The following is a 25,768-nucleotide window of genomic DNA, read 5'->3' on the forward strand; positions in this document are numbered from 1 at the left end:
CCATCCTTACTTTTCTTTGACTTCTTCAAATGCAGCTGAACTCCAGCTGGTATTTTCTTGGACTTTGCAGCTGTTTCTGGTCATCAGTTCATTCCTGCAAACCTCTGAAGCTGAACAACAATGATGCTGCATTGCTGGCTGATCCCAAAAGGTTGATTCTGTTCATCTGGACGTTTTCAGAAACGTTTGCTCACTGATCAGGTGACTTCTTCAGTCTCAGCTGACTGCAGCTTTACAAGCTTACAAACAGCACATTTGCACAATGACTGAAAGCAGCAGCACCTGATATATATGATACTAATATAATACATATACATACATAATCCATACTAATGATGAAGGAACTGAGCTCACAGTCCATTGTTCATTCAGTGAACTACTCAGTTTATTTTGGGCCTCAGAAATGCTCACTCTGTTTGTACATCACTGTCAGCAATAGACTCATTCTGCTGTGTGGACAGGAACACATGTGACATCACTTCCTGTTTGTTTGTGACTGAAGAGGAAGAAGTTTACAAGGAATCATTTAGAAGAGTTTCAAACATCAACTGATTGAATCCATGAATCTGAAAACGTGTTTGTGAGTGAAAGAGACAGACATGTACAGACTGAACTATCTGTTCAACAGTCAGAGTGTTTCTGTAACAGGAGACACTCTTTACACTCCACTCAGCACAGGGACACTGAGGCACCAGGAGAGACATAAAACCCAGGATAAAGAGTTTGAGTGAATGTGGTGTTGAAGGTGTGGAGGTGGATCAGAGTGTCAGAGGAGACTCTGTAGAAGGACAGAGTGCCAGCAGGACAGTCCACATACACTGCTGCTCTGTTAGAGACAGAGGAGGAGGAGGAGGAGGAGGAGATGGATGTTTGTCTCTTATTGTGCCAGACAGAATGAGGACCATCATCAGTGCAGACCAGACTCCAGGACTGATCATTGTATCCAAACAAACAGTCATCACTGACTCCTTTCCTTCTGATGCTTCTGTAACTCACTGATATATAAACTCTTCCTCTCCACTCGACCTCCCAGTAACAGCGACCAGTCAGACCATTTCTACACAGCAGCTGAGGATAATAATCAAATCTGTCTGGATGATCAGGATATGACTGAACCTTCCACACACGTGTCACCTTCCTGTTGTTGTCAGACAGTTGGAGCTCTGTGTTCACTGTGTTTGTGTCGATTGTGAGTTGACAGGAATCTGATGGAGAGAACAAACACAATCCAGCTGCAGTTATTGATCCATCATCTGTTCATTGATTGACACTTTGATGATGACTCCTGACATGATGAAGATGGTTGAATGTGTGCTGCTTTGTTTTCATGAATCCCATTAAAAACACACTTACACTTCCTCAGACCTGGTCTCAACCATCGGACTCCAGCAGGCTCCACCCTGAAAGGAGGAGGGGGGTCAGAGCAGCACAGTCAGCATGCACACATGGACATTACATGGCTCTCACACACACACTGTTACACACTGAGCTCAAAGCTCGGCTCCACTGTTTTATTCAAAGAAATCTACATTTATTTATCAGCACATTTAAAAACAGCTTGAGCCAAAGTGCTGCACAGAGTAGAGAGAAAATAGGAAACATACACAGTAATGACTATAAAGACTGGTCAGGATTGAAAGCTACAGAGTACAAATGTGTTTCCAACCGGCTTTTAAAAATGTCCAGTGTTGGTGACGACCTGATGTGAAGGGCGACTGTTCCAGAGTTTGGCTGCAGCCATCGATAAAGCTCACCTCTGTTTTTACGTCTAGTTCTGGTCAGAAGCTGCTTATCTGCAGACCTGAGGGCTCCACTTGGATTCTTTTGTTAAAGAGAGATAAGATGGAGCCAATCCATTCACAGATTTAAAGACAACCAGATCTGGAAGTGGATTCTACCACGTACTGGTAACCAGTGGAAAAAGCTGGTGATGGGTCGTCTAGCACAGACCCACCGCTGGAACCAGACAATTGATGAGGGAGAGAACTGTGACAGCGCCGTTCCTTCACTTGACCTCAGTCGCTCTCGTCTGCTCCCTCGTAACACTGCTCTTTATTGAGCTTACATGAATATGCACAAGTTCATTATGACGTCTTACACAGGTATGAACAAAGAGTACCAGTCTGTGCATAGTGTGTGTGTGTGTGTGTGTGTGTGTGTGTGTGTGTGTGTGTGTGTGTGTGTCTGTGTGTATGTGTGTGTGTGTGTGTCTGTGCGTGTGTGTGTGTGTGTGTGTGTTCCAGATGTGACCCTGTGACCCCAAAGCTGGTGCTAAGAGTCCAGCGGTCCCCCTAACAAAGGGCTCTTATACTTAACCAGACACAGAGTAGGTGTCCTCCTACACCAGGGGTCTCAAACTCGCGGCCCGCGGGCCAATTGCGGCCTGCCGGACGATAGTTTTTGGCCCCACCTTAATATGAAAATGTAATGTTAGTTTGATAATGTATGACACTTTACAGTGTTGTGGGCGGAGCTGAATTAACCCACCAATCAGGGTGGGATATGGATCTCAGGGGACACCAGCCGGGCTTGATGCAAGCAGGGAAACATTTCTCAATGAGTCAAAGTTCCAGCAGCGTTGCCCTGGAGTGTTTCTTTCTTTCCTGTGCCTGGCTGGCTTCCTCCTTTCTATTGGGCAAACGCCGACATTCGCCCCAGCGCGCTGCGTTCACAACACTTCAAAAAAAGTTGTTTTTTTAAGTTGCTGCCCAGCGGGACATTATACGTATATAGATTTATACACACGTCAGTGGGATTTAAAGTTATTTTTCCACAGAGAGAGATCTCATATTAACTCTCACAGTGATGCGTAGGCGGCGGGATAAAAGAAAAGTCATGAACTCAATGCAGCCCAATTTAGTCTGCAGTCACATAGCGACACCTGTTCATCGGCAACAACAGTCCCCGGTAACCCGGACTAATTATAGGGTCGCACCGTAATTTGTGGCTCCATGTTTTTATTTGCATCACTGCGTTTGCATTGCAGCAAACATGAACATTACATATATTTCAATATAATGTAAAAGCAGTCAAAACAACTAACATCAGAAACAGCTGATGTTATTTGTTATATGTCACGGTGTCATTTCCGCTTCTTTCTCCTGTAACAACAGCCCGGCGCCGTGAGCAGTCGCCTTTTTTGCGCTCGCTATCCCTGCACTTTCTACCATCTGCAAACGCCACGGTGTTCGTGTCGTCATGAAAGACATGAACATCGAGCGTAAAAACAAAGGAGACTGCTACCGGCTTTTTATCTGCCGATCGCCGTGCTACGGTTGCAAGAAAAAGAAGCAGAAATGACGTTCTCTACGCGTTGAGACGTTCCCCGTCCGTCGGCTAAACGCTTGATTGAAACTTCAATGCGACAGTGACACCAAGTAGAATTATAAATGTCACATAGCCCCAAACATGTCTTTTTCAAAGCCTGCGGTGAAGAGAAAGGTTGGTGATGAGCACCGACAATTTCAGGAAAAGTGGGCAATGCAATATTTCTTTGTTGAGCACAGGGGCACCCCGACCTGTCTTATTTGCACAGAGAAAGTTGCGCTGCACAAGGAATACAATTTGAAACGTCATTACACAACTAGACATGCTGAGCTGGATGCAAAATACCAGGGAGACGAGAGAGCGAACCGGGTTGCCAGTCTTAAAACAGATCTACTGAGGCAGCAAGATTTCTCCAAGAAAGCAACCAAAGAGAATAATGCAGCAGTCGGAGCCACGTGGTTAGTGAGATGATTGCTAAAGCAGGGAAGCCATTCACAGAAGGTGCATTTGTCTAAAAGTGCATATTGCAGGCTGCAAATATAGTCTGTCCGGGAAAGAAAGGTCAGTTTAGCAACATCAGCCTTTCTGCCAACACCGCAGCAGATCGCATTTCTGACCTGTCAAGTGACATTTATGACCAACTGTGTGAGAAAGCCAAATGTTTCAGTGTATACTCAGTCGCTCTTGATGAGACCACAGACATCACCGACACTGCCCAGCTCCCAATGTATGTCCGTGGTGTTGGTGACAGTTTTGAAGTGATGGAGGAGCTGCTCACAGTAATTCCAATGCATGGCCAGACCACCGCTCAGCAGATATTTACAAGCTGTGTGATGCCATTGAGAATGTTGGTTTGCCATGGAAGAGGTTTGTTGGAATAACAATAGATGGAGCGCCATCAATGACAGGGAGGAAACATGGACTGGTGGCACAAAACAAACTGGAAGAGGAAGGCGTGGAGGAGGCCATTGCTCTGCACTGCATCATCCATCAGCAGGTCCTTTGCAGCAAATGCCTGAAGTTTGACAATGTGATGTCTATTGTTGTGAAATGCATCAACCAAATCAGATCCAGGGGCTTAAAGCACCGAAGGTTCTGTGCTTTTCTAGAGGAAATGGAGTCAGAATATGGGGATGTGCTCGACTTCACTGAGGTACGTTGGCTCAGCAGGGGAAATGTATTAAAGAGACTTTTTGAGTTGAGAGCAGAAGTGAAGCCTTCATGGAGAAGGATGGAGTTAGTGTTCCTGTGCTAACTGATCCCAAATGGCTCATGGACTCAGCTTTTCTTGTTGATATGACACATGAGCTTAATGTACTGAACAAGACGTTACAAGGCCAGGGGCAACTTGTCAGTGCTGCCTATGACAACGTGAGAGCATTCTCCACAAAACTGGCGCTCTGGAAAGCTCAGCTCTCTCAGACAAACCTTTGCCATTTCCCAGCATGCAAGGCACTCGTGGATGCAGGCACACCATTCAGTGCTGACGAGTATGTTGATGTCATTTTGAGGCTACAGGAGGAATTTGATCACAGATTTGCTGACTTCAAGACACACAGAGCCACCTTTCACATTTTTGCGGACCCCTTCTCCTTTGATGTGCAAGATGCCCCTTCTGTGCTTCAAATGGAGCTCATTGAGCTGCAGTGCAACTCTGAACTCAAAGCAAAGTTCAGGGAGGTGAGTGGAAAAGCAGACAAGCTTGGACAATTTTTGAGAGAATTGAGCCCTAGTTTCCCTCGGCTTTCCCGAATGTTCAAGTGGACCATGTGCCTTTTTGGTAGCACATACTTGTGCCAAAAGCTCTTCTCCACTTTGAACTTCAATAAGTCCAAGTACAGGTCCAGACTTACGGATGATCATCTTCAAGACATACTGAGGGTCGCAACTGCTTCCTCCCTCAGGCCAAATCTGGCTCGGCTATGCGAGAGGAAACGCTGCCAGGTCTCTAGCAGCAAGGAGTAGGCAAGAGAAGCCATGTTCAGAAGAACAGTTCATTTTCTACAGTGTTCCATTCATGTTCAGAAGAAGGTTATAGAACTGTTAATACAGACATTTCAATCTAAATACAGCAGATATAGAAGACTGAAAGATACACACAAGTTCACTGACTAAAAATATCTTATTATTGTTTTATTTATGTATTACAGATTGATTTATTTTCTTATTAATTCTTAATTTGTTTATTTATTTTTAATATTTTGTGTTAAAAAATAAAAATAAAGAGATTTGAGAAGATTGGAATTTTTTAACCATGTCTTTCTTGTGGAAAACCTAATGCGGCCCAGCCTCACCCAGACTCTGCCTGCAGCGGCCCCCAGCTAAATTGAGTTTGAGACCCCTGTCCTACACCATAAATCAGTAAGAGAGGGTACGACCTCTCTCATGGCCCCAAGTGGTGTGTGCATGCCAGAGCACTCTGGAAGGCACACAGAGTCTTTACAGACTACTAAGGATCAAACCTCTATCATCATGCAATCGATTATACAACTCTAAGCATATATGAGTAAATATTTCTAAGCATAAATGACAATCAACAATATAAACCTTACAGCTGGTTTTAATAACAGAATTCATTTGTTTCTCAAACGAGAAAGAGCTATCGAGAAACACTCCTAAATCTTTAGTTCTTAACTTTTCCAGTGGGCCAAGGTCAACATTATCTGCTAATGCTAAATAGGCTGCCGTTATTAACTAATGCTAATTTGACATGAATTAGCATTATGCACTAATGCTAACACTTACTTTTTTTAAAAATGTGAGTAGCTAATGCTAACACTATTTCCCTTAACTTTATAACAATGTGAACGGCTAATGCTAACACTCTTTTTCCTAGCATTATAACATCTGAGCTGCTAATGCTAAGTAGGCTGCCATTAGCACCTACGTCTAATTTAAGGCAAATACGCATTAGAACCTAATGCTCATATCGTTTTCCTTTGCTTTATAACAATGTGAGCAGCTACTGCTAAATAGCATTAGCTAATAACAGCAGTCTAATTTAATGCAAGTTAGCCTCATTTGCATTACAACGATGTGAGGAGTTAACGCTAAGTATGCTGCCATTAGTGGCTAATTCTAATTAGGGGTGAATAAATATTACCAGCTAATGCTAATATCGTATTCTCTTCCCTTTTAACAATGTGAGCAGCTAGTGCTAGGTAGGCTGATGCTAGCAGCTAATGCTAAAGCTAATTTAATGTGAATTAGCATCACATTAGTGAGGAGTTAATGCTAAGTAGACTGCCATTAGCAGGTAATGCTAATTTTAGGTGAATAGGAATTGGCAGATAATGCTAATACCATATTTTCTTGCTTTATAACAATGTGACCAGCTAATGCTATGTAGGTTGCCGTTATTAGCTAATACTAATTTGAGGTGAATTAGCATTATCCCCTTATGCTAACAATGTTTTTTCTTACTTTTTAACAATACAAGTAGCTAATGTGAACACTTTTTTTTTTTTATTGAATTCTAATTTTTCCCTTGCGATGTGAAGAGTTAATGCTAAATAGGATGCCATTAGTGGCTAATTCTAATTTTAGATGAGAAAGCATTAGAAGCTAATGCTAATACCATATTTTCTTGCTTTATATCAATATTAGTAGGTAATGCTAAGTACGTAGCCATTATTAGCTAATGCTAATTTAGGTGAATTAGCATTATCCACTAATGCTAACACTGTTTTTGCCAACTCTTTTCCCTTGCATTATAACAATATGAGCAGCTAATGCTAAGAAGGCTGCCATTATTAGGTAATGCTAATTATTATGTGTGTTAGCATTATCCGCTGCTGCTAGCAATGTTTTATCTTACCTTTTAACAATATCAGCAGCTAATGCTAACACTACTTTAATTTCAGTTAAACCTACTTAGCATTAATTAACTTCATTTAGCATTAAGAAGTTTTTGCTATAGGCTACCATTAGTGGCTAATGCTAATTTTAGGTAAATAGAAATTGGCAGCTAATGCTAATACCATATTTTCTTGCCTTATAACAATGTGACCAGCTAATGCTAAGCAGGTGCCATTATTAGCTAATACTAATTTGAGATGAATTAGCATTATCCGCTTATGCTAACAATGTTTTTTCTTACTTTTTAACAATACGCCATTAGTGGCTAATTCTAATTTTAGATGAAAAAGGATTAACAGCTAATGCTCATACTGTTTGCTTTGTAAGAATGACAGCAGCTAATGATATGAAGTCTACCGTTATTAACTAATGCTAATTTGATGAGAATTAGCATTATCCGATAATGGTAACTCTTTTCCCCTGCATTATAACAATGTCAGGAGTTAATGCTAAGTAGACTGCCATTAGGGGCTAACTCTAATTAGGGGTGAATAATTATTAGCAGCTAATACTAATACCGTTTTCTCTTTTTCCTTATAACAACTTGAGCAGCTAATGCTAATTTGATGCGAATTAGCATTATATTAGTGAGCAGTTAATGCTAAGTAGGCTGCCATTATTAACTAATACTACGTTGACGTGAATTAGCATTATGCGCTACTGCTAATACTGTTTTCTCTTACTTATTAAAAATGATAGTAGCTAATACTAATACTCTTTTCCGTTGGGTAACAACAAAGTGAGGAATTAATGCTAAGTTGGCTGCTTTTAGCGGCTTATTCTAATTAGGGGTGAATAATTATTAGCAGCAAATGCTAATACCGTTTTCTCTTTCCTTATAACAATATGAGCAGTTAATGCTAATTTGATGTAAATTAGCATTATATTAGTGAGGAGTTAATGCTAAGTAGGCTGCCATTAGCAGCTAAAGGTAATTTGAGGTGAATAAGCACTAGTAGCTAATGCCAATACCCTTTTCTCTTGTGTTATAATGATGTGAAACGTTAATATTGTTCTCAAACAACAGAATGAGAATGAAATATTGATTCTAACAGGGCCCGTAAACAGCATTAGCTTAGCAGCATTAGCTTATCAGAGTCTCCATCATGGTCACACAAATCCTTAGCGGAGCAAAGTGGCCTACTTAGCAATAGCTGCTGTAGAAAGCAAAGGGAAAACAGTATTAGCATTAGCTGCTAAATGTGCACTTGAGAACAAATCTATTGTGAATTCAGCCGTGAATGTAGTGTTTCCAGTAAGCTTCCATTTCCAAATGTTAGCTGCTCCTGTCTGCCTCTTTGTCACACACACAGACTGAAATGATTCACAGCCTTGTTTCATCCTTCTGTCAGTGTCACTGACTGTCACTGTGACTGTGGACATACAGCATGGGAAACACACACATGGCTGATACTTGTATCTAAAGTTACAAAATGTTGTCTCTGTCCAAATATTACCTAACTGTAAGTCTACTTTTAATGAAACTCTCAACATGACTTATCAGTTATCATTAATGTTCCTGCAAACAGACTCCTTGAAGACCCCCTACATAAATATCCATGTACTATCCAGCTAGACTAGTGTGTCTGTCCCTGAAAATATTCCTGCATGTGTGATTGTTCATGTCTCATCTGCAGGAAACAAACAGGAAGTGAGTGAAAGACACAGGAAATGATTCCAGCTCTTCCTCCTATATCAGACATTCTCTCCATACCTGAGAGTGTCCAGTCTCCAGCCTGGATCCTTCAGTCCAGCCGACAGAAGCTTCATTCCTGAGTCACCTGGATGATTGTAGCTCAGGTCCAGCTCTCTCAGATGGGAGGGGTTGGAGGTCAGAGCTGAGGCCAGAGAAGTACAGCCTTCCTCTGTGATCAGACAGCCTGACAGACTGCAGACACACAAAACAACAATCCATCTGTTATCCATCTCTATAGCAGCATAACTAAGTGATGGTTCAGGGTCACCTGATCCAGCTCTAACTATAAGTTTTATCAAAAAGGAAAGTTTGAAGCTGATCGTCAAAGTAGAGAGGGTGTCTGTCTCCTGAACTCAAACTGGGAGCTGCTTCCACACCCAGTCCAACATAGCCAGGCTTTCTTTGCTGCTTTGACAAAACCTCAAATCCCAGTCAGAGATGGTGAGCATCATCACAGTGATGATCATTTCTCTGTTAACCCAGGCTTTCTGCTTCAGGATCTGTGCACGCTCACAGAACAAGGAGACCTTTAAACATCATTTCACTAAATGGATGGACTGAGCTCAGCCTACAGATGAACTGGATAAATAAAGATTTGACCTCAGTGTGCTCAGTGTTCCTGTCTATTCCTAACATATTCCTAACATGATAGCTGCACTTTAGAGCTCTAAAACTGGAACTGACACATATTTAAACTCCACATGTTACTCAGTACATCCAGTTCTGACACTCGCCCACAGTCCAACAAAGGAAACATGGAGATCACATCAGTTTGTCACCAAAGTCTAATTATTCCAGAGGGCAGTGTTGATACAACTAAAGTTATTTTTAAGCAAAGTTGAGTTTTTTATTGTCGCAGTACTTCATGTCTGAAGTATCACTTAAATGCATTACACGCTGTTGATGGCAGCAAACAAACCACCCAAACAAACAGAGGTGGGAGGCTTGGGCAGACTACGTAGATTCAGCTAGTGGGAGGAGTCAAGATAAACCAAAGAAAGACAAGCTAACAGACGCCACAGTGAAGTGAGTAGCTACAAACTTCAGGCCAATTAGTGTTGTTGAAGAAGTCGGTCTGAGGAACGTTCTTAGGATCAACAAATGACCGCATGTATGAGCCTCCCTCAAGACGCACCATCACAAGAAGAACAAATGAGCTGTAGAAAAAGGAGAGACTACGACAGCCACAGCGTTACAACGTGCACCAGCTGTTGGTCTCTCTGTAGACCTGGGAGTTATAGTACATGATATTAATGAAGACTGGGAGCTGCATTCTATAGCAAACAATTTGTTATGAGGTAATCAGCTGATCTTACTTTAACCGGAAGCCCTTCACAATAATTGCAAAGCCTTTATTTTGTCCAACTACCATCAGTTCGTCTGTACTGATGGTAACTTAAAGTCACACTAATGCAGTTTAGTTTGTATAGTGTAAGTAGTAGAAGTATACTACAGTACTCTGATCACTGATAGGATAGATTTATGTAGATATACACCTTTGTGTTTAACATTACTGCATTATAGTACTGTGATCTTTGACCTTATATATGGTTATGTTAGCTATACTGACGTATGCATATAACTGGATATGTATCTTATCTATTCATCTTATTTGTCATGTATTTGTATTGTGTACTTCCTTTTTGTAAGAAACCACACACGTGATCACAGCCACAAGAATCAATCAGTGAAAGAATAAAGTGCCTCAAACCAAACCTTAAGCTCCTTATTCCACACGCTGGGCCTTCAGTGGTGCTCTGGCTGACACACCAGAGTGACTGGAGTGCTAAAGAGTGAATCGGACACACCAGTGTAATCCCTGATATCTCCACTACATTTAATCGTCCTTCAGCCTGTGGCTGCAGTTAGCTGGTCTGCTAGTTAGCTGGTGTGCTAGTTAGCCGGTGTGCTATTTAGCCGGTTCGCTAGTCAGCTGGTGTGCTAGTTAGCTGGTATGCTAGTTAGCCGGTTCGCTAGTCGGCTGGTGTACTAGTTAGCCAGTGTGCTAGTTAGCCGGTTCGCTAGTTAGCTGGTCTGCTACTTAGCTGGTTTGCTAGATAGCCGGTGTGCTAGTTAGCTGGTGTGCTAATTAGCAGAAATGTGACTTTACAGCTCGGCCTCACTCACTGACATTAGTCAGATATGACTGAATCTATATCACACTTAAAGCTTTCTGTAAATGAAAGGCTCAGTGAAAACGAGGCACTTCAGTCAATTTTAAAACACACACTCTGAATATAACCTGATCCAGACCAGGTTATAGGTTCAGCATCAGTAACCACGGTGATGTAGCCAGGTAAACACTTATGCATTTATGCTCACAATCACTCCAGTTAACCCAGCATGCATGTTTTTGGACTGTGGGAGGAAGCAGAGAACCTGAAGACAACCTACACAGGCCACACTATCACCCTTATTTACAGAATTATAATTTAATTGGGTGATAAAGTAAAGAAAATAAATATTTTAATAAAAAAATATTCATAAATGAACTATTATTCAAGTAAGTAAGTAGAATATATTTATATAGCACATAATCTCGTTTGTATAGAAATGTCTTCATCTGCTTTTTCAAAGAGTCAGTGGAGTCTAGACAGCATAAAGATAACAGCAGGGAGTTCCACAGCCTCGGTGCCTGAAAAGCTCGATCCCCACGTGTGTTGAACCGAGTCTGTGGGACCAATAGTGACCTCTGACCTAAAGACCTAAGTGCTCGGTATGAAGCATGAGGTTTCAACAGGTCAGAGATGCACTGAGGAGCTTCACCATGTACAGCTCTAAAAGTTATGAGTATAATGTTAAAATGAACCCTAAAATTTAGTGGCAACCAATGAAGAGAAGCCAAAACTGGAGTAATGTGTGACCTCTTGTTTGTGCCAGTTAAAAGTCTCGCCGCAGCATTCTGTACAGTGTGAAGCTCCAGAGCTGATTTGTTGAGACAAGTAAAAAGACCATTACAATACTCCAAGTGAGTAGAGATAAAAGCATGAAGAATCATCTCAAGTTCTGCCTTTGACACCAGTCTGAGTTTAGAAATGTTTCTTGGATGATAAAAACAGTTTTGAAACAGTTGTTTAGAGAGTTTCTCAAGCAACATTGAACTGTCGAAAATAACACCTAAGTTTCTGAGACTCGATTTAATGGAAGGACCTAAAAACTGATCTGCTGCCTAATTTCTGAAGACATGTGATCAGGAGCAATGATCAAAGTTTCTGTTTTATCCGTATTAAACTGGAGAAAGTTGAAGTTTCACAATTATTTGATTCCTGAAAGACAATTATTTAAACAAGAAAATGTATCAAACTGAGAATCTTTGAAAGAACAGTATAACTTAATGTCTGAATGTCATCAGCGTAGAGATGATAAGAAATATTATTGTAATATCTGATAATTTGGCCTAGAGCAGGGGTGGGGAACTCCAGGCCTCGAGGGCCGGTGTCCTGCAGGTTTTAGGTCTAACCCTGGGTCAGCACACCTGAATCAAATTCATTACCAGGCCTCTGGAGAACCTCAGGACGTGTTGAGGAGGAATTTAACCATTTAAATCAGATGTGATGGATCAAGGAAACATCTAAAAACTGCAGGACACCAGCCCTCGAGGCCTGGCGTTTGTCACCTGTGGCCTAGAGGACGTATATAAACCAAAAAGAGAATCGGGCCTAAAACAGATCCTTGAGGTACCCCAGAAGGCAGAACGGATGTTTCAGACAACACATGATTCATACAGACAGTCAAAGATCTCTCAGATACAGTAGATACGACAAACCATTTTAAAGCAACACCAGTAATCCTGAACAAGTCCTTCAGCCTATTTATCATGATGCTGTGATCAACAGTATCAAAAGCAGAGGAGACATCCAACTCAGTGCACTCTCCAGAGTCTGCTGCCATCAGAATTCAATTCAATTCAATTCAATTTTATTTATATAGCGCCAAATCACAACAAAAGTCGCCTCAAGGCGCTTCATAAGAATGTCACCACACACTTTAAGTTAAGCCATCTCAGTGGAGGACAGTTTACAGAAACCAGACTGGAAAATGTCCAGAACACTGTTTTTCTCCAGAAAGTCGTTAAGTTGTTCTGCAACTGTTTTTTCCACGTTCGTTCAATGATTCATTACAATCAGATTTAGTATAGACTGGTACACGAGGAATATCAGGAGAGACAATTTTCATAATTGTATCAAACAATACTTTGGTTCTTTTCTGAAGCCATTAGATTTGAAAACTATTCAGTTCCAGCTTTTTTATCATGTTGTTAAGTGAGGATATTGATTCCTTGAGATGTACTCGATGAACCTCAAGCTTGGAAGCCTTCCATAAACGTTCTAACTTGACAGAATATCTCTTGAAATTTTGAGTATTTTCATTTATCCAGGGATAGAAATTTGAAGAATGGACAACACTTTGCTTCAGAGGTGCCGCTGTGTCTAAATAAAATGGACAAAGTGTTGTCTCCAGGAGTTTAGCTGATTTAGAGTGGCCAGGTACGGTGGGTGTGCTCCGGTTAAAGAACACGGAGGCAGACTTCCAAATTCAGGTGATTTATTCGGTCTGTAGTGAGGATACAGTCACCTGACCTAAACCCAGTGGAGATGGTTTGGGATCAGTGTTGGGCAAGTGACTTTGAACAAGTAATTATAGTTAGTAGTTACCAAGAAGTAACTAGTAACTATTAGAGATGGACCGATCCGATATTACGTATCGGTATCGGTCCGATACTGACCTAAATTACTGGATCGGATATCGGAGAAAAATAAAAAATGTAATCCGATCCATTAAATATCACGAAAGCACCTCACAAAACTTGCAACACGCCGTAACTCACCTCAGAACGTTAGCACGTCGGAGCAGTATGCATCACGTGATAGAGCGGCTGTGGCATGCGGGACCTGTCGGTGGTCTGGATAGCATGTGGAGCTTCACTAGCAACCCGGCATTTCATCTCCGACAAAGTTATCCCGAGAGAAGTAAAGCAAGTGTGTAAGTCCATCTCTGAATGTTTGTAAAGCATTCCTGCGTTAAGCTTAACAAACGACTGCCTCTTCTTGCTGCTACTTCAATCATGAAACTGCTTAATGATCAGCTGATCGGCTTTTCTGTCTCGAGTCCGTGTCTCTTGTTTGTTTTTGGCCCACTTTGCACCAGAAAGAGGAAACCATCGGCTGAACAACAGCAGCACATTTAAGCTTGATAAGCTGTTGTTACAATTTATTTAATATTACTTTCTACACCAGGATCTTTTTCTACGTAGCTGACGCTGGTAACTGTGCAGGGGCGGATCTAGCAAAGTTTAGTCAGGGGGGCCGATAGGGCATTAACAGGGAAAAGGGGGCACAAAGACATACTTTTCTTTCTTATTCTCATTTAAAATGTCGAGCTTTTAATAAATAATTATCTGACACCCAAAGTTTTAATTTGATGTAAAAGGAATAGCAGTCAATTACTGTATATAGTGACTATTAAGTCTAATATATATACCCTGGTAAGCTATAGTACTTTTTCCTTTGGGAAGGTACCATCTGTGCAGTCTGCAATTTTGTTGAAGAAAGATGTCGAATCTATTTAATATTTCTTGAAAAATAATTGATTTCTGTGCATTTTTTTTCACACTGCATCAAATTAAGGTTGATTACGTCGATTAAGCATCATGAGGTGGAGCGTGAGGGGTGGTTCCCTATTTTTTATTTATTTATTTTTGTTGTTGCTGGGAGTTGGAACCCTATTAGTTAGGTTGCTTAATATTTACGCTAAGTACTCTTTAAAATACCAGAATAGGGAGGATGGTGTAGGTCTAAGTTTATTAGATTGATCAGTATTGCTGAACTATGAAATATTTTTTTTTGCATACAGGTATAACAGAATAGCTTTAGTGTAGTTGTTGTTTTAAACTTGAGTATGAACTTATACAAAATGCAGCAAGATATTTAAAAAAACAGTTTTGTTGATTAAAAAACACTATATCGGATTCATATCGGTATCGGCAGATATCCAAATTTATGATATCGGTATCGGTATCGGACATAAAAAAGTGGTATCGTGCCATCTCTAGTAACTATACTACTAACTATAGTTAACTCTACGTAGTTACTTAGAGTTAAAATATTGTAAGTCAGTTACTAAAAGTAATTAATTACTTGAAAAGTAACTATTGCGTTACTTTAAAAAAAAATGTTCAACCCTCTGGGGTCCAGGGTATAATTGGCCATTTTTAACTACTTTTGATTTGACCTCTATATTCCACCTTTAAAAACTATTTACTTTGCCTGTTTGGTATCATTCTTTTCAGCACAACCTCACGTGTCTGAATTTACAGTTATGTTTTCATTTTGACATACTGTATTAACACAATTGACCTAAAATCAGACAAAAAACAATATGAGTAGAAAAAGTTATATTTTTTACTGTTACAACCACAAACATGTTTAATAAATCATTAACTTGAAATCTAATAATTTTAATATTTTAATAATATTTTAATAATAATAATAATAATAATAATAATAATAATGGATTGCATTTATATAGCGCTTTTCGGGCCTTAAAGTGCTTTACAATGCCACTATTCATTCACTCTCACATTCACACACTGGTGGAGGCAACGACAGTTGTAGCCACAGCTGCCCTGGGGCAGACTGACAGAAGCGAGGCTGCCATATCGCACCATCGGCCCCTCTGGCCATCACCAGTAGGCGCTAGGTGAAGTGTCTTGCCCAAAGACACAATGACCGAGACTGTCCGAGCCGGGGCTCGAACCGGCAACCTTCCGGTTACAAGACGAACACCCTTAAAATCCTATACACAAGGTTTGCAAACAACCATTTTGTTATTTGTAACAATTTACCTTTTACCTTGATTTTTTAAAAATAACTATTTCAAACTATTTACAGAACAATCAGCTGTTCTGCATTAAATAAGATGCCACAAATTATTTGTGCCACTCCAAAAAAATAATTTCTGTCCACCATAAAGGAGAACATCACAGCCTGATACCTGCAGGTCTGACAGCAGCAGGTGTATCACTGCTGTTTCTACCTGGAGACACCGTTTACACTGTAATCTGCATTTGCTGGTTTTGTGGCAGCACCTGTAACAATTCCATTCAATTCAACTCTATTTATATAGTGCCAAATCACAACAGTCGCCTCAGGGCACTTAACATTCAGCAATTGCCTCATTGTTCTGACAGACAACATAAAACTATCCACTACACTACACACTAACTTTTTTTGTTCTTTTTTCCCCTACACACTAACTACACAACACAACATACTATGCACACACTCCAAATACGCTAAACGTCACAAATCTCTCACATCTCACACCGTCACTCCTAAAACTTCCCCCTCTTCCTAAACAACCAAATGTCATGTTGCTATATCATTTTTTTGATTGGTCGACATGGTTCATTTTTCCACCAACAGGAAAGGGATGATTTGGGTTTTTTTTGCTCATAAGCAGAGAGTGCTTGCTGTGCTGTCCTTAGACAGTAAAAGTGACGAAACTATTGAGGAAAAAAACGCTGCGTATATATTGTTTATCATGACTCTGGTTTTATGTGACCTATCAACACAATTTAAAAACTGGTATATGTCACCTTGTTGCTTTGTAATCTTGAAGTGGTCATGTGATTGGCTTACCATGAATACTTTATTCTTCCTCAGCCAAACAGCAGCACTCATGCGATTGTTTTGCCCCCTTAGCTCCAGGTGTTGTGCCAAAAAGTGATCGTCTGCCAGAAAGTGATCGCTGTCCGCGGGAGTGCATGCAGCTGCTTAACCCTTTAAAGCCGGTCAGAGTGGGCACACTCTGTTTTGCGTAACATAATATTCCAGAAACACGCTTTGCCGATCCGATCAGCTGTTTGTAACACTTCCTACTTTGGAATTGACATCAGCGTGAACTATCGCATATCCGCCATGACCTGCCCAAAACCGGAAGTGATGTCATTTTTGCAGAAATGTATTTTTTACCATCATGGCCTCATAACCCTATACTAGTGTTTTTTAAAGTTATGTTTGACTTTCTGACTTTCTGTGTTGTTTCTGGGATGCTTAGGACTCATATTGCACTGCTGGAAATAGTTTATTTTGATGCATATGCTGCTTTTTTGCAAATTTGCACTATAATATTTATTTTCGTTTTTCCTGCAGTGTATAGAAATTAGTGTATTTCAAAAATAAAACTATGAAGACACTCAAAATAAATTTCATGTGGTGGAAAACTATTTTGTGCATCTTTTTTGTATTTACAGTTTTGAGGGATAAGCCTCTTAAATTTCTCTAACTAGAAATATATGTTAAAAAACAAAAACGATTTTCAAATTTTTTTTAGTTTATTGCACTTTTTGCAATTTATGTAATTTCTATGCACTTAATGCATGCATATTATTAAAATTTAGGCTGTAATGGTTGTATTGATGTAGAGCAACTTGAAATGCTCCCAAAAATGGCTCCACAGCATGTAAAAATATAATATAAGCTGTGGCAGACTTGGTTCTATGGTAAGACTTAAAGGGTTAAAGCTGTAGCGCCCAGATTACTTATAGCTACTTCCATGCAGCTGATATAAGATTGGTTGTTGAAAAATAGTAACGCAACCGCACCGAATCCAATTCAGGATTTTGATTTCCATCACACTTCCACTGGATGCCCAGCTGCTCTCCTATTATGTGATTATCATCAACACAGAACTGGAGGATAAGACCGCGGTTCTGGGGGTTGGGAAGCTCATCTTGTAACCAGAAGGTTGCCAGTAGGATCTCTCTGTCTTGGTCGTTGTGTTCTTGGAACACAAGACACTTCAGTATGTAGTTAGTACCGGGCGACTCCCCTCCCCCACATCGGCACCAGAACCCTGTATTATCTACAGGGTAAGAATGCCTGTTTTATCAAACTATGGCTATTACTACTGTGATCATTTGCAGCCCAGTGTGCCGCTCTCTCTGCTGGGATGAACCACTGGAGCTCACCCAGTCATCCCTTTCTTTCTCTCAAGAAGAAGTGAAATAAATGTATTTATTATGTTACGAGTCTAATATTCTTTAAATCAAACTGTAATGAATAAATGAAGCAAGAAGATTTGGTGGCTCCAAGTGTTGTAGAAGAAAAGATAAACATCTCATTTTGAGAAATCAGCCTTTAAAATTAAGTAAGTACTGTGAATAAAAAACTAACAGCAAACCAATCGGTAGTCGCCAATTACTTTTGAAAGTAATTCGGAGTCCAATTATCCACTCAAATGTAAATAAAAGTTCACTTGACAGCTGTATAAAGGTTACCTGTTTATACAATAATATAAGTCACATTTCAAATGATCATCTGTGGAAAAGTTTGAATCCTGACCTGAGAGTTTCCACTGCACACTGTGAACTCTTTAGTCCAGCGGACAGAAGCTTCACTCCTGAATCCTGCAGGTCAGAGTTACTCAGGTCCAGCTCTCTCAGACTGGAGGACTGGGAGCTGAGGACTGAGGACAGAGCTTCACAGCTTCTCTCTGACAGGTTACAGCCACTCAGTCTGAAAAATAAAAGACAGTCATACAACAAATACTCATGTTGAGTTTGTTAATACATTTCACAACATTAAATCTTGACTTTCTATTTTTAGAGGAAACATAAACATACTAAGAAACAACATCATATGTATGAACTTAAATAATTGAATAATTCTAACAACAAACTGTTTTCTGATCTGACCTCAGAGTATTCAGTTTACAGTTTAAACGTTGTAGTCCAGCAGACAGAAGCTTCACTCCTGAATCCTGTAGCTTTCTGATACTCAGGTCCAGCTCTGTCAGACTAGAGGACTGCGAGCTGAGAACTGAGGACAGAGCTTCACAGTTTTCCTCTGAGAGTTCACAGATGTTAAGTCTGAAGATAAAAACATGAATAAAGATTGTTGTTAAAGTGTAATCAGGGTGCAATAGCTTATTGTCTTGTGCTGAGCAGGTTAGTATAAGTTCACTTTAACTTATAAATGAATAAAAATGCTATGGAACAAGGATAACTGGATAAAGTTTACCTTTACTGGTTAAATTATTGATTATTTTTGTTAGTTGATATAAACAAAACCAAACATCAAACATATAAACAAACAGAACTAAACAGAATACAAATTGATCTGACCTCAGAATATTCAGTTTGGCGTGTGGACTCTCCACTGCAGCAGACAGAAGCTTTACTGCTGAAGCTTTCAGGCTGTTGGTACTCAGGTCCAGCTCTCTCAGACTACAGGACTGGGAGCTGACCACTGACAACAAATTTTCACAGCCTTCCTCTGAGATGTTACAGCTGCTCAGTCTGGGAGAGAAAGGGAAAAAACAAAAAAAACAAAAAATATATGTGATCAAATGAAATTTGTTTATATGTTAAACCTTTTAAAAAAAACAAAAAAAACCAACCTATGACACTATGAGTGCTACCAGTCCAGTGCACACGATTGGTACCTTGATGGTACCTTGCTCAGGGGTACCATCAAGGTAGCTGTTCGGTGGATTCGACCCCTGACCTTATGATCATGGGGCGACCACTCTACCTACTGAGCTAATAATTCTGTGTACACTATCATACAATATTAACTAAAACAATTATTTTAGAAAATCTTACTAATTCAGTAATTGTTATGCTATTTAACTGTGAGTAACACTGGATTTTAAACACTAGCTGTATAAAACTCCTCCTGTTAAAGGTGTGTATAAAGGAGATGAGCTGAAATGCAGACTTCATGGAGAATGTTTGCTGTCAGGATATATCAAAGACAAAGCAGAGATCCATCCAGTCTCTTCCACTAAGCCCACAGAGGGAAAGACAACCATTCTCACACACACACCTGCATGAAGTTTAGATCACCAGGTAATCTAACTGCATGTCTGTGGACAGTGGGAAGAAACTGTAGAGGACCCATAGAGAACCCACTGTAATTCTGTGGGAACACTGGTTATGGAAGCCTTACAGTTAGATATGAATACTGTCAAGAAACAGGACCTGAGTGGCAATTTCAATTATGAAGCCCAAGTTCTCCTCCTTGAATCGCTACCTTATCGTGGTGGAGGGGTTTGTGTGTCCCAGGGATCCCAGGGGCTATGTTGTCTGGGGGCTTTTGCCCCCTGGTAGGGTCTCCCATGGCAAATTGGTCCTGGGTGAGGGACCAGACAAAGAGCGATTCAGAAGACCCTTATGAAAAGGATATCGAGAGAACAGTTTACCCTCCCCGGGATAGGGTTACCAGGGCCCCCCCCCTGGAGCCAGGCCCGGGGAGGGTGCCCGAGGGCGAGCGTCTGGTGGCCGGGCCTTAGTCCATGGGGCCCAGCCGGGCACAGCCCGAAGAGGAGACATGGGCCCGTCCTCCTGCAGGCCCACCACCCGCAGGAGGCGCCATAGGGGTCGGGTGCATTGTGTGCCGGGTGGCGGCCAGGAGCGGAGGCCTTGGTGGACTGACCCCCAGCTGCCAAGACTGGCAATAGGGACATGGAATGTCACCTCTCTGGTGGGGAAGGAGCCTGAGTTAGTGCGTGAGGTTGAGAGGTACCGGCTAGATATAGTCGGGCTCACCTCTACGCATGGCTTGGGCTCTGGAACCAGTCTCCTGGAGAGGGGCTGGACTCTGTCTCAGTCTGGAGTTGCCCCTGGTGAGAGGCGGCGGGCTGGGTGGGTATTCTAATATCCCCTCGGCTTGCTGCCGGTACGTTGGGGATTTTCCCGGTGGACGAGAGGGTTTGTTCCCTGCGCCTTAGGGTCGGGGAACGGGTCCTGACTGTCATCTGCGCTTATGCGCCGAGTGGCAGTTCAGAGTTCCTAGAGTCCCTGGAGGGGGGGGGGGGGGGGGGGGGGGTGCTGGAAGGTGCTCCACCTGGAGACTCTGTTGTCCTGCTGGGAGACTTCAATGCTCACGTGGGTAACGACAGCGAGACCTGGAGGGGCTTGATTGGGAGGAACGGCCTCCCTGATCTGAACCCGAGCGGTGCTTTGTTATTGGACTTCTGTGCTAATCACAGTTTGGCCATAATGAACACCCTGTTCGAACATAAGAGTGTCCATAAGTGCACGTGGCACCAGGACGCTCTAGGCCGTAGGTCGATGATCGATTTTGTAATCGTATCACCAGACCTGCGACCATATGTTCTGGACACTCGGGTAAAGAGAGGGGCTGAGCTGTCAACTGATCACCACCTGGTGGTGAGTTGGATCAGGTGGCGGGGGAGGACGCTGGACAGACCTGGTGCACCTAAACGCGTAGTGAGGGTGTGCTGGGAACGTCTAGCAGAGGCCCCAGTCCGCGAGATCTTCAACGCACACCTCCGGCAGAGCTTCAACAGCATTCCGAGGGAGACTGGGGACATTGAGTCCGAATGGACCATGTTCAGCATCTCCATTGCCAAAGCTGCTGCATTGAGCTGCGGCCGCAAGGTGGTTGGTACCTGCCGTGGTGGTAATCCCCGAACCAAATGGTGGACACCAGAGGTGAAGGGAGCCACCAGGCTGAAGAAGGAGTCCTATCGGGCTTGGTTAGCCTGTGGGACTCCGGAGGCAGCCGACAGGTATCGACAGGCCAAGCGGAATGTGGCTCGGGCAGTGGCTGAAGCAAAAACTCGGGTGTGGGAGGAGTTCGGAGAGGCCATGGAAAAAGACTTTCGGACTGCCTCGAAGAGATTCTGGCAAACCGTCAGGCGTCTCAGGAGGGGAAAGCGGTGCTCTACCTGCACTGTGTATAGTGCTGGCGGAGCGCTGCTGACGTCGACTGAGAAAATTGTCAGGCGGTGGAAGGAATACTTCGAGGACCTCCTTAATCCCACTGACACGTCTTCCGAGGAGGAAGCAAAGTCTGGGGATGAGGGGAATGACCCGCCAATTTCCGGGGGCGAGGTCACTGAAGCAGTTAAACAACTCCTTGGTGGCAGAGCCCCTGGTGTTGATGAGGTCCGCCCCGAGTTCCTGAAGGCTTTGGACGTTGTAGGGCTGTCCTGGTTGACACGCCTCTGCAATGTTGCATGGTGATCAGGGGCAGTACCTGTGGACTGGCAGACCGGGGTGGTGGTCCCCATCTTTAAGAAGGGGGACCGGAGGGTGTGTTCCAACTACAGGGGTATCACACTCCTCAGCCTCCCTGGGAAAGTCTATGCCAGGGTGCTGGAAAGGAGAGTTCATCCGCTAGTCGAACCTCGGATACAGGAGGAACAATGCGGTTTTCGTCCTGGTCGCGGAACACTGGACCAGCTCTTTATCCTCTCGAGGATACTTGAGGGTGCATGGGAGTTTGCCCAACCAGTCTACATGTGTTTTGTGGACTTGGAGAAGGCATTCGACCGTGTCCCTCGGGGTGTCCTGTGGGAGGTGTTGCGGGAGTATGGGGTGTCTGGCCCATTGCTACGGGCCATTCGATCCCGATACAACCGTTGCAAGAGCTTGGTTCGCATTGCCGGCAATAAGTCGGACTCGTTCCCGGTGGGTGATGGGCTCCGCCAGGGCTGCCCTTTGTCTCCGGTTCTGTTCATAATTTTTATGGGCAGGATTTCTAGGCGCAGCCAAGTGGCGGAGGGCTTTCGCTTTGGTGGCCTCAGAATCTCATCTCTGATTTTTGCGGATGATGTGGTTCTGTTGGCTTCATCGGGTGAGGGCCTCCAGCTCGCACTGGAACGGTTCGCAGCCGAGTGTGAAGCAGCGGGAATGAGGATCAGCACCTCCAAATCTGAGGCCATGGTTCTCAGCCGGAAAAGGGTGGAGTGCCCACTCTGGGTCGGAGATGAGTTCCTGCCCCAAGTGGAGGAGTTGAAGTATCTCGGGGTCTTGTTCGCGAGTGATGGGAGAAGGGAGCCGGAGATCGACAGACGGATTGGGGCTGCAGCTGCAGTAATGCGGACGCTGCACCGGTCCGTCGTGGTGAAGAGGGAGCTGAGTGTAAAAGCGAAGCTCTCAATTTACCGGTCGATCTACGTCCCTACCCTCACCTATGGCCACGAGCTGTGGGTAGTGACCGAAAGAACGAGATCGCGGATACAAGCGGCAGAAATGAGCTTCCTCCGAAGGGTGGCTGGCCTCTCCCTTAGAGATAGGGTGGGAAGTTCGGCCATCCGGGAGGGGCTCAGAGTAGAGCCGCTGCTGCTCCACATCGAAAGGAGCCAGCTGAGGTGGTTCGGGCATCTGACAAGGATACCCCCTGGGCGCCTCCTGGGTGAGGTGTTCCAGGCATGTCCCACCAGGAGGAGGCCCCGGGGCAGACCCAGGACACGCTGGAGAGATTATATCTCTCGGCTGGCCTGGGAACGCCTTGGTATTCCCCCGGATAAGCTGGAGGAGGTGGCTGGGGAGAGGGAGGTCTGGGCCTCTTTGCTTAGGCTGCTGCCCCCGCGACCCGGCCTCAGATAAAGCGGATGAAGATGGATGGATGGATGGAAGCCCAAGTTTTCCCTCCATCCTGGATGAAAACAGGACAGTCACAGCAGAGATTTATAATAAAAAAGGGAGAGTGTGCACTGAAAATGAGATAAAAAACAAACTGCTGGATTTGGAGACGTGAACAAGCTGACGATAATAAACCTGTCAGAGGGGCTGAAGGATCAGAGCTCATGTTCTTATTGGCTGGGCCTGGATTGTACTTTGATAAGAGATATAGACAAAAATGTGTCAGAAATACTGACACGGCCTGCTGGACTGAAAAAATATTTACTGAGTGAATGATAATCATTTAATTCACTATTTTTATGTTTTTTAACTGTTCTTTGAACTCAGCATTTCTGATTTATTTCCCATGGTTTTAAGATTTTTATCGATTATAAGATTTTAAGCAATGAGTTCATGTTTACTTACAGAGCTTTATTGGAGGCTTTGACCACTGGCAGCATTCTCAGAAGAGCCTCCTCTGAAGCAGAATATTTCTTAAAGTCAAACTCATCCAGATCTTCTTCTGATGACAGTAACATGAAGGTCAGAGCTGAGCACTGAGCAGGAGACAGTTTACCTGTGGAGAGACTTCCTGAAGTCCTGTATTGTTGGATCTCCTCCACTAGAGAACGATCATTCAGTTCATTCAGACAGTGGATCAGATTGATGCTTTTCTCTGCAGACAGATTCTCACTGAGCTTCTTCTTGATGTACTGGACTGTTTCCTGATTGGTCTGTGAGCTACTTCCTGTTTGTGTCATCAGACCTCGTAGGAGAGTCTGATTGGTCTGCAGTGAAAGACCCAGGAGGAAGCGGAGGAACAAGTCCAGGTGTCCATTTGGACTCTGTAAGGCCTTGTTCACAGCACTCTGGTGAAGAGATTCTTTTTGGTTTAAAAAGCTAAAACTCTTGGAGGTTATTTGTTTCTGTTCAAGAAGATTTTTTCCAGAGTTGCTGAAGGTCAGATGGACATGAAGAGCAGCCAGAAACTCCTGAACACTCAGATGGATGAAGCAGAACACCTTGTCCTGGTACAGTCCTCTCTCCTCTTTAAAGATCTGTGTGAACACTCCTGAGTACACTGAGGCTGCTCTGATATCGATGCCACACTCTTTCAGGTCTGATTCATAGAAGATCAGGTTTCCTTTCTGCAGCTGATCAAAAGCCAGTTTTCCCAGAGACTCCATCATCTTCCTGCTCTCTGGACTCCAGTGTGGATCTGTCTCAGCTCCTCCATCATACTTGACCTTCTTCACTTTGGCCTGAACCACCAGGAAGTGGATGTACATCTCAGTCAGGGTCTTGGGCAGCTGTCCTCCCTCTCTGGTTTCCAGCACATCCTCCAGAACTGTAGCAGTGATCCAGCAGAAGACTGGGATGTGGCACATGATGTGGAGGCTTCGTGATGTCTTGATGTGGGAGATGATCCTGCTGGCCTGCTCCTCATCTCTGAATCTCTTCCTGAAGTACTCCTCCTTCTGTGGGTCAGTGAACCCTCTGACCTCTGTCACCATGCCAACACAGTCAGGAGGGATCTGATTGGCTGCTGCAGGTCGTGTGGTTATCCAGAGGCGAGCAGAGGGAAGCAGTTTCCCCCTGATGAGGTTTATCAGCAGCACATCCACTGAGGTGGACTTTCTAGGGTCAGTTAGGATTGTAGTTTTGTGGAAGTCCAGAGGAAGTCGACACTCATCCAGACCATCAAAGATGAACACAACCTGGAAGTCTTCAAAGCTGCAGATTCCTGCTTCTTTGGTTTCAGTAAAGAAGTGATGAACAAGTCCCACCAAGCTGAACTTTTCCTCTTTCAGCACATTCAGCTCTCTGAAAGTGAATGGAAACATGAACTGGATGTCCTGGTTGGCTTTGTCTTCAGCCCAGTCCAGGCTGTATTTCTGTGTTAAGACTGTTTTCCCAATGCCAGCCACTCCCTTTGTCAGCACTGTTCTGATTGGTTCATCTCTTCCAGGTGAGGCTTTAAAGATGTCTTCTTGTCTGATGGTTGTTTCTGGTCTGTCTGGTTTCCTGGATGCTGTTTCAATCTGTCTGACCTCATGTTCATCATTGACCTCTGCAGTCCCTCCCTCTGTGATGTAGAGCTCTGTGTAGATCTGATTCAGGAGGGTTGGGTTTCCTGCTTTAGCGATGCCCTCAAACACACACTGGAACTTCTTCTTCAGGGTGGATTTAAGGTTACGATGACAAACTGCAGCTTGAAGTTCTGAATGAGAAGAAAAATAAACACTCAATTCCAAAAAGAACTAATCTTTAAAACATGTTGCTCCATCTTCCATCTCTGGAAAATGTCTCATTTATCCAGCAGCTTAAATCTTTAGATAAATCCTCTTACTGCTCTGCAGACGGTCAGCCAGCTCCTCCTGCTTCATTCTCCTCAGGAAGTCCACTGTGATCTTCACAAACGCCTCTCTGCTGCTGCTCCTCTGACTCTGTCTTGACAAGTCTGTCAAGTTTTAAACTCTCAGATTGTGAACATATCAGTAATTTTCAGTCTGTTTTCATGGACGTCCTTTCAGTGGTGATGTCAGGGATGATTTTGAAGAAGCTCATCA

General features: G+C 43.1%; 2 protein-coding genes across 2 annotated transcripts; both read right to left on the reverse strand.

The window, feature by feature from the left end:
• Positions 1 to 284: 284 nt before the first annotated feature.
• LOC146710535 (stonustoxin subunit alpha-like) lies at positions 285 to 17,025 on the reverse strand. The gene is made up of 4 exons (XM_085453103.1): positions 16,462 to 17,025; positions 8,840 to 9,013; positions 1,354 to 1,400; positions 285 to 1,205 (listed from the first exon to the last, which is right to left on the reverse strand). Exons 2-4 carry the CDS (start codon positions 8,893 to 8,895, stop codon positions 670 to 672), a joined length of 639 nt encoding a protein of 212 aa, XP_085309229.1. The 5' UTR covers positions 8,896 to 9,013; positions 16,462 to 17,025; the 3' UTR covers positions 285 to 669.
• Positions 17,026 to 17,725: 700 nt separating this feature from the next.
• LOC146710536 (protein NLRC3-like) lies at positions 17,726 to 25,485 on the reverse strand. The gene is made up of 5 exons (XM_085455323.1): positions 25,481 to 25,485; positions 23,625 to 25,442; positions 18,948 to 19,121; positions 18,519 to 18,692; positions 17,726 to 18,339 (listed from the first exon to the last, which is right to left on the reverse strand). The coding sequence occupies exons 1-5, from the start codon at positions 25,483 to 25,485 to the stop codon at positions 18,138 to 18,140; spliced, it is 2,373 nt and encodes a 790-aa protein (XP_085311449.1). The 3' UTR covers positions 17,726 to 18,137.
• Positions 25,486 to 25,768: the final 283 nt, after the last annotated feature.

Source organism: Copadichromis virginalis, linkage group LG4 (genome assembly GCF_057382275.1).
Source record: "Copadichromis virginalis isolate Kocher_CV1m ecotype Utaka linkage group LG4, C_Virginalis_male_GT1.1, whole genome shotgun sequence".
NCBI lineage: Eukaryota > Metazoa > Chordata > Actinopteri > Cichliformes > Cichlidae > Copadichromis > Copadichromis virginalis.